Consider the following 8932-nt stretch of genomic DNA (forward strand, 5'->3'; position numbering starts at 1 on the left):
CTTCCAAAGGTGCCGATTCCGTCGAATTTTCATTGCCGACATGGACATTCACATTTTTCTGGCAGTTCTGACGAACTGATTGAGTGGGTGAAAAAAAAAAACATTGCGAAAAAATGCGAGGCAATATTGCAGCAGCTGCTGAGCCGTAGACCATAGATGATGTAGTTTGAAAATGATGTTATATGGTCGAAGGTTTTCAACCTGTTCGGATACATTACCAGATTAAGCCTAGTATCCACATCCTAAGTAGAGCGGTCAAGTACAATTTGTTGCTAATTACCAAAGTAATTTTGACAGCTGATCCAGAATGAGCGAAGTGTCACTTTTACTTGCGGAATAATTGAGCGGCACATTTTTCCGTACGGAATAGTGACAGCTCCATTTGATTTGTACAGCAGGCGTTACCAATGTTACGAAATCAGCTCTACTTGTCAACTGGATACAGCTCAAGTAATTTGAACAGTTGAAGTATTTCTTGACCATTACTTGTCCTATCCTTTTGCACAGTACTTACGAAGTGGATACCAACCATTATTTGTAAACTGTAACCGATAATGTAACAGTAATGCGTGACGTTACAGTATGGTTTTACCACAGACAAACAGACGTCACACTCTCACCGATGTCCATCGACCACCTTTTTAACGGCCGATTCAAATATATGGTAGGTGGCCAATCCACCACCCGCAGCGCTCGCATCGTTTTTGTTCGCGTTTGACGTTTACACACTACCGCCATCTGTTGGTCCATCGGCCAAACACACCGATTTTAGCATTGGGCGTACATGTCCTCGCGACTATGATTTTGATCGGGATTTGTTCTAAGTGTTACGTCTGTTTGTCTGTGGTTTTACCATAATCGGGAGAATGCATGGGAACCATAATTCAAATAGGTAGCCATTTCCATCACGTTCATGAAAAAGTTTGTCTAGTTTAGAGAATGGTAGGTTTCTATGCGGATAATTGAGCGGCACATTTTTCCCACGGAGAAAACGAAGTACTCAAATTTGGGTTCTTCTAACCCAACTCGGCACGTTCGTGCGTTACCCCAAATTTGAGTAAATAGCCTTGTACTCAAATTTGAGTAGCTGCACCCAACTGTATCAGTGGGTAGTTTTTACCTAATGTATTTTATCGCGGAAAAACGCAAAAATAGGTAGTTTGTAAAACCGAAGCGAATTGAAAACGAAAAAACAGTCACAAAAAAGGTAGTATACAGTCGTGTTCTCGTGAGGGATGATTCAAATATGACGTAACGTATAATTTGCCAATTTTAGACCACTCTCTCCCACGTAACAGCTTTTGTATGGAAAATTTAAAATTTTTGTATGGACCGTAATACTACGGACCCCTTCCCACGCCTTGTTGCGTTACGCAATATTTGAACAACCCCTGATTATTAAATAACAACAAAATTGAATTTAAATTAATAAAACCTTTATTTTCTTTTATTTCACAGTAGAACCAGCTCATAATAATTTGTTTTTATATTTTCTCGTTATAGCTAAGTATGCTGTTTCGCTCAAGAAAAGTAAAGAAATTCCTTGACTGAATGGGTCAAGAAATTTCCTACAGAGAGCCCCCTTTGAAGTGACATTTCTTCTCAACTGCGTACTGCGATCAGAAAAATGTGATTTTCTTGACCATTTCTTGGAAGAAATTTTCCACGCATCGAGATAGGCGATTCCTTTTCTTGTCAGTAGCAAACCAGCCTTATAGCCTGATTTGCTGCTGAATAGGAATCGCTAAAGAAATTTCTCGCCAATTCCTTGCAGAAATTTTCTACAGCGACTCCCGTTTGAACTGACATCTCTTTTAAACTGCGTACTGCGATCAGAAAAAAGCGCTTCCTTGATCGATTCCTTGCAGGAATTTCCCATGCATCAAGATAGGCCAAGAAATTACTTGTCAGCAGCGAATCAGGCTTATTAATAAAAACAAAATTGGATTCTTATTATCATAACATTTATTTTATTTTATTTCCCAACAATGCAGCAAATTTGTTTTCAGACATGCCTTTTTATCATTTAACATTAAATTTTATTTACGCCGTTTTTGCACCAGTGCAATTGGAATAATACTTTGAAGCTCAGTATTTTTGGAATAATAATCCAAATAAAGTCACCTTATGCTGAACAAGTGCGGCGAAGACACCGAACCGATCCAACGCAATCCCGCACTCTAATGTGCGCAATACGCTTCTTCTTTTTCTTCTTGGCATTACGTTCCACTGGGACAGAGCCGGCTTCTCAGCTTAGTGTTCATTGAGCACTTCCACAGTAATTAACTGAGCTTTCTTTGCCAAAGTTGCTATTTTCGCATTCGTATATCGTGTGGCAAGTACGATGATACTCTATGCCCAGGGATGTCAAGGAAATTTCTATTACGAATAGATCCTGGACCGTCCGGGAATCGAACCCAGACACCTTCAGCATGGCAATACGCTATATTATTCCAAAAAAATATCCTAACCATTTGAATAAAAAAAAACTATAAACTATCCTAACTATTTGAATATCAGAAAAAAAATGGGGGAGTAGGATTCATTCACTGGCAACAGCTTGTCGGTTCTAACAATCGTTTATCGAAATGGCCGAGCACCTAGAATCTTGTAACCATTAAAAAAATAACACTTACATTTGTCAAATCCGGAATGCCGGCGATGGCAGCTGCAACTGGAAAAGCAACAGTCGGGGCAGGCCGCGGCGGTGTGGCAAATCTAGTCGGACCAAAATGCGCTGCTCTCTTCCGGAATCGTTAGCTCTTTTGCGGCGGATAGGGCAGAAGGAACGGAGCGGGGCGGCAAATATAATCGGATCAAAATCCGCTGTTGTTTTCCGAAATCGTTTGCGGCGGATAGGGCAGCTGGAACTGGAGAACTAATAGCCGGGACGGGCGATGCGGGAAATCTAACCGGATCAAAATCCTCTTCTCTCTTCCGGAATCGTTCGCGGTGGGTAGGGCAGCTGGAACGGGGCGAGGCGGCAAATCTAAGCGCATCAAAATGCGTTCTGTTCCGGAAACATTCGCGGCGGGTGGGGCTCGCGGCGAGCTGTAAACAGAAAAAAAAGCGTGTTACTATTTTGCCTCTGAATTGGGAGCCGGATCCTATATTCTCGGTACCGAGTTGCTAGAATCCAGCAAACAAAGAGGACCATTCAAAAACGAGTACTTACCTCTTTAAAATCCGGAAATTATTGTCGGGAAGCTGGAACGGGAGAAGTAGCAGTTCAGGCGGGCGGTGCGGCAAATGTTTGGGACTTATTTTAAAAAAAACTTCAAATAAACAGACAAACACGTCTACCTCCGACAATTGCGACTGAAAAATGACCAGCGTTGAAAATTCAAAATGGCTGCCGCAGTTTTTCAACCAAAATTGAGTTTAAACTACTCAACGGCTAGTACGCAGCCTAAACGTCACACGTTGAGCAATTTTTACTCAACCATGTGTTTTTTGAGTGTTTGGCAAATTAATCATCGATTCACAATTTGATGATTAACTATTTTAATTACCCTAACATTGGATAGACTGCAGTGTTAGCGCAATTATAAAAACGTTGAGTGACCAGTTTCACGAACAATGAATACCTAAAAAACAATCTAGGATTCCGTAACTTGTCTTAGTTTAGAAAATACGCTGACACTAGTTCAAGTATTAACATTGGGTGGAAAAAGGTGCAATAAATTGAATAAGTTTTTTTTTACTCAAACATGAGTTTTAGTTAACAACTCAAATGTTGGGTTAAATGTACTTGTTTGGCAGAATGAAAATCACCCATTTTCCCAGTTCAACGTCTTTACTTAATTTTGAGTACAAAAAAACTTATTTTTGAGTAATTCGTTTTCTCCGTATACGGATTAGTGACAGCTCCATTTGATTTGTACGTTAGGCGTTACCAATGTTACGAAATCAGCTCTACTTGTCAACTGGATTACAGCTCAAGTAATAGGCCTTTTCATGTGACAGATCCGTCTATGCATTTGTTTACATCGGTGGAGGACCGGTGCTAACACGGGCCTGTCATTTTCATAGAACAACTGTCAAAGTGCTTCCCGATCAGCTGATTTGAGATGTCATGTGAATAGGCCTATTTGGACAGCTGAAGTATTTCTTGGCCATTACTAAAGAGTCTAAATTATAAAGAGACGAAATCTGATCATATTCAAAATAAATCAGCTAGCAACTATGCCAAATCTATTACGTAGCACTGCCATTGTTGAATCCCACGCTAAAAGTGAGTCACAGGTTTTATTTGTTGAGTTTTCACAGGTTTGGGTAACGAATAAAAAAATGACTGAATGTGTGGAAAACCAATGTAATGAGTAGAGCATTCTTTATGCAAAGCATGCAAATTGCAACCGACACTCAAGTATTCAGAAAATATCGAAAATATGCTACTTCAGAAGAAGCAAAATTTTCGTGGGCGGTACCATTTTTGTGTGAGCCGTTTTCAGCTTGTGTGAAAAAGTGTTTCACAAGTCTCCTGCTCGATTGGAATGACATTGACAGTAAACTTGGAATTCCAATTGAAACATTTCGCTTCTTTGCTTATAGTTTCTTTAGCCATTACTTGTCCTATCCTTTTGCACCGTACTTACGAAGTGGATACTACCCATTAATTGGGACAAAAAACTAAAATAGGGTCCTAAAGCCCTGTCCCAATTTTAGTGCCAAACGCTTAAGTTTAGGCCAAAAACACATGTTTACTCAATTTTCTAATGATTTCCGTTGGTTTAAGCCCAAAAAACATTTTTTTAGATTTTGTTAAATCTTTTGGCTTAAACTCAAATTTTGGGTGTATTTTGTTTTCCGTGTCCCTTACGAAATGTCAGATAGGAACAACCCCAGTGGTCGAACTAAAACCCCTATGGTGTTTTTGTCGACTAAGCGAACGTCAAACATGATCAAAAGTGTCAAGGTTCATTTATGGACCAAATTTTTAAATTAAAGTTTGAACATGATATAGCCGTTATTTGAGCGGGAAATATTGCTAAAGTAGTTACAGTAACATGCTTTTTCGTGTTATTAAATAAAAACAAGATTTCATTAAAAATTTTAGGACCCAATTACTTCCTGTCCAAAATACGACCATTACCCTATCTGTTTTTCTGCGAGTGTTGTTCCGTTGCGGTCGAAAATTTGGTGCTTTGACCCTATAAGTAACGACAGTAACGCCTGTAGATAAACGTCAGACATAAAATAAACAGAACTTCTTTTTTGGAGCTTTGTGCAGTTCTGCTAAAAAATTGTTTGAAAACAACGCCTAGTTTATTGTACATTTACATAAAAATAAAACAAACTCGCGAAATTCCAGTGTGAAACAGATTTTACGTTATATTCTCTAAGAATAAAATGAGTCCATCAGCGGAGCTGGACGGCATGTGCCGGCTTTGCCTGAAAAATGCCGACCCCCTGGAGGACATTTTCGAAAACAATGAAGAAAGTTCCCTGGTTCTGCGGATTATGGCTTGCGTTTCTCTGGAGGTAAGGTTCTTTTCGAGGGCAAGACATCTGAAGGCAAAGGAATGCAAAAATATTTGTCTTTTAGGTGCACAAAATGGACAATTTGCCGAAAAAAATATGCGCACCATGTCGGTACCAGTTGGAAAAAACGTACATTTTTAGGAGTAAATGCAGGGAGAATGACTCCAAGTTGAGGCGCCACGTAAAACTGCGGTTGGCCGGAAAAGCCAGTAAGGTTTTCGAAGACTTGGATGACGGTGATGAGGAATTTTCTTCGAGCTTACAGTTCATAAATTCATTTGACCAGGCTAATGAGAGGAAACGAAAGGAAGAATTGGATTTGACTATTAAAGCCCACGATGAAAAGCTTCAATTAGAGTGGGAAGGTCAAAGAAAATCAATTTGTATTGAAGCTATTCGACAATATGAATTGCAAAGGCGTCGTAATATGGTGGACACTGAAGTAGAAACCTGTAGTTTAAGCACGACGAATGAAATTTTATCCATTGTACGAGATGATGAGATTGATAACGAACTCATCCAGGTGGAATCGACTAAAGCGGAAAATGAATATTCAGATAATGATTCTGAGGAAAGCAGTCAAAACCAAGTTTTGGAAGATATTGAATATGAAACGATTGAAGAAGATCTAAACGAACAACTAAATGAAACAATGTCTGACTCGAATACTAACTTGAAACAAAATATTGAAGCTAGGCATGAACAAGAAATGATTAGTTATTTAGATCAAGAAGTTTTGATGGAAGTGGATGAACTTGACGATAATGTGAGTACTGTGACTATTCTGAACGAGAACAATCAGTCAAACTATACCAGAAGAGAATCGATGTTAATTCATCCAAGTCCTTCTGAGCCAGATGGTTACGTTATCACCGAAATGGATCCGGATTACGTCCTAGATGAAGAGTTGAGCCAAGAGGAACGTAAACTCTACGATGTAACGGATGATTCCGACGAAGACATTGAGGCTGTAACCAATGCAGTGAAGGCAGAACTAGCAGAACAACCAGGATTCAATGTCGGAGAAAATTGTATCATGAAGGTGGAAAAAGATCGCGATCTAACCAAGGTGGAAGTTCGCGCAGAAGATGGGTCAATCATCTGTATGGAATTCAGTACGGAACCAATGAAGAAGCCGTCGGAGTCGTTGGCTACCTTGCGGGCCAAAGTTGCCGGCGCATTCAAATGTCCGCACTGCATCGCACTTTGCAAAACTCCAAAACTGCTGCAGGAGCATGTTCATACAACGCACCCCGAGCATAACAAAGGACACGTTTGCGATGTTTGTGCTAAGTGGTGTCCCACAAAAAGTGGACTCGAGCGACATTACAGGATTCACACCGGTAAGCCAGCTATCAGTTTCGCAAAACAAAAATAGTCTCTGGAGTTACTACTTCCCATCTAATGATATTTGACTGGGTTGATGTTCATAGAACATTACTGACCATAAATGCATGTCAGTCCCATGTTTGCTGGATTTCCCATTTACATTGGACAATTATGCGTTTATGGGCAGATAATTTATTGATTGCACAAAATGTTTTACTTAGCTCCAACGTTTCAATTCCAATTTGGCCCTCTATGAGCCCTTCTTAAGACTGCAAGCCATATATAAGATTAATCATAAATTGAATCACGATTTGTCACTAAATATTGTGAATTATTGGCCATAACGAAGTTCAAAAAAATATTATATGGAATTTATCGTTAATCGTGAGTAATATTTATCATTTAGTGTATAACCCTTAGCCTTCCTTAGCCAAGTGGTTATAGTCCGCGGCTACAAAGCAAAGCCATGCTGAAGGTGTGTGGGTTCGATTCCCGGTCGGTCCAGGATCTTTTCGTTTTGGACATTTCCTTGACTTGAGTATAATTATACCTGCCACACGATATACGAATTCGAAAACGGTAACTCTGGCAAAGAAAGCTCTCAGTTAATAACTGTGGAAGTGCTCATAAGAACATTAAGCTGAGAAGCAGGCTCTGTCCCTGTGAGGACGTAATGTTAAGATGTGGCGAAATTTGTCAATTGCAAAAAGCCACGTTAATGAAGATAAATAATAATTTTCTCTGGAGTAATTTCTAGGGTTATTTTTTAAATTGAACTCTTGAAGGTATCATAAAAGAAATTCATGAAGGAATTCCTTAAGATTGCCGTTGAATAATTGGTTTCCTTCAGAAATCCGCAAAGTAATGCCTGAAGGAAATTTTGGGTATACATTTGAATTGTTTATTTTTGCTGAAATTCCTTGAAAAAATCCTTTGAAAACTATTAACTCCTCGTTTCTGTTTGAATTACTTTTATTGTATCGCTTCCTGCATGGTCTCTAATGGATTTCTGTTTGGTCTTTTTCCGGTCCAATCTCTGAAGTTCCTATTTTTGAGACACTAATAAAATCTCTTTTTCCAGGAGAAAAGCCATTTGTTTGCGGAGAATGTGGTAGGGGCTTCGTTCAAAAAGAAATCCTCAAAAGACACATGCTGGTCCATACCAATGTAAGTGGATTGTTATTCTAGATTAACCCAACAAAAATAATGTTCGATCCCTTGGTTTTAGGAAAAACCATTCGTCTGTAAGCTTTGTCCGAACCGCTATAACCAGAAAGACCAACTGAAGCACCACGTGAACGTTGCTCACACGGAGAATCCAACGATCACTATCCACAAGTGCAGTTTGTGCCAGAAGGAATTCAAATATGCTTCCGGGCTGAGTAGACATCTGTCCACGCACTACGGTCGTACTTATGCTTGCGAATGCGGGAAGGAATTTACCGATAAAAGCGCAATGAAGCGACACCAGAGGGACGTCCATGGCGAAGGTAAAAAGGACAAGCAACCGGCAACAGTCTCTGTAGTTTAATGTTTATTCTTGGATTGTATTAAAATTTTAGTATTGTAACTCGGAAGAAAATATACAAACATCTGCGTTTTAGTAGTGTAGGTCACGCAACGTTTTTTAATTTCTTAATTTTCCCATAGGTAAATGAAGTGCCTCAACAAATTATTCGAGCATTGAAGCATGTTGGTTCTTCGAACTTGCGTTGCATAGCAACTACAGAATGCTATGTAGAACGGAAGGAAAACTTAAAAATATTATTTAATTTCCTAGTGATCAGATCAAAAATATTAGTGCAGAAATCGAATTAGTTTCTCTTATCATTTCTTGCTATGTTTCAAGGATTCATAAAATTTTTGTTCGACCAATAAGACCGGACATGTCCCTGTTTTCCATATGCAGTACAGACTTTGATATAAACCAGGTTGTTCCGGAATTTTACGACGGAATTGGGTAGAATTTTTCCTAGGTTTCCAAAATGTTCTTAACACTCTAAAACCCAAATTTTTATTTTCGATCTAAATATCATTTTTAGTTATCTAAAATCGTTCTAAACACGTTTTGGGCAATGGTTTATTTTTATTCGCAAATCTATGAATTTTGGTTTTTGAT

The 8932-nt window shown here is 39.1% G+C and overlaps 1 protein-coding gene across 1 annotated transcript; it reads left to right on the forward strand.

The window, feature by feature from the left end:
• Positions 1–5173: 5173 nt before the first annotated feature.
• On the forward strand, positions 5174–8429 carry LOC5572819 (zinc finger protein 853). The gene is made up of 4 exons (XM_021847013.1): positions 5174–5484; positions 5549–6827; positions 7895–7980; positions 8042–8429. The coding sequence occupies exons 1-4, from the start codon at positions 5353–5355 to the stop codon at positions 8342–8344; spliced, it is 1800 nt and encodes a 599-aa protein (XP_021702705.1). The 5' UTR covers positions 5174–5352; the 3' UTR covers positions 8345–8429.
• Positions 8430–8932: the final 503 nt, after the last annotated feature.

This window comes from Aedes aegypti, chromosome 2, assembly GCF_002204515.2.
Source record: "Aedes aegypti strain LVP_AGWG chromosome 2, AaegL5.0 Primary Assembly, whole genome shotgun sequence".
Taxonomy (NCBI): domain Eukaryota; kingdom Metazoa; phylum Arthropoda; class Insecta; order Diptera; family Culicidae; genus Aedes; species Aedes aegypti.

What these genes read in the sequence shown, in the direction of transcription:
- LOC5572819 (XM_021847013.1), top strand. Translation starts at nt 5,353, where the DNA reads ATGAGTCCATCAGCGGAGCTGGACGGCATGTGCCGGCTTTGCCTGAAA. An exon ending in TGGCTTGCGTTTCTCTGGAG is followed by an intron (nt 5,485 to 5,548) that starts GTAAGGTTCTTT and finishes TTTGTCTTTTAG; the next exon opens with GTGCACAAAATGGACAATTT. An exon ending in ACATTACAGGATTCACACCG is followed by an intron (nt 6,828 to 7,894) that starts GTAAGCCAGCTA and finishes CTCTTTTTCCAG; the next exon opens with GAGAAAAGCCATTTGTTTGC.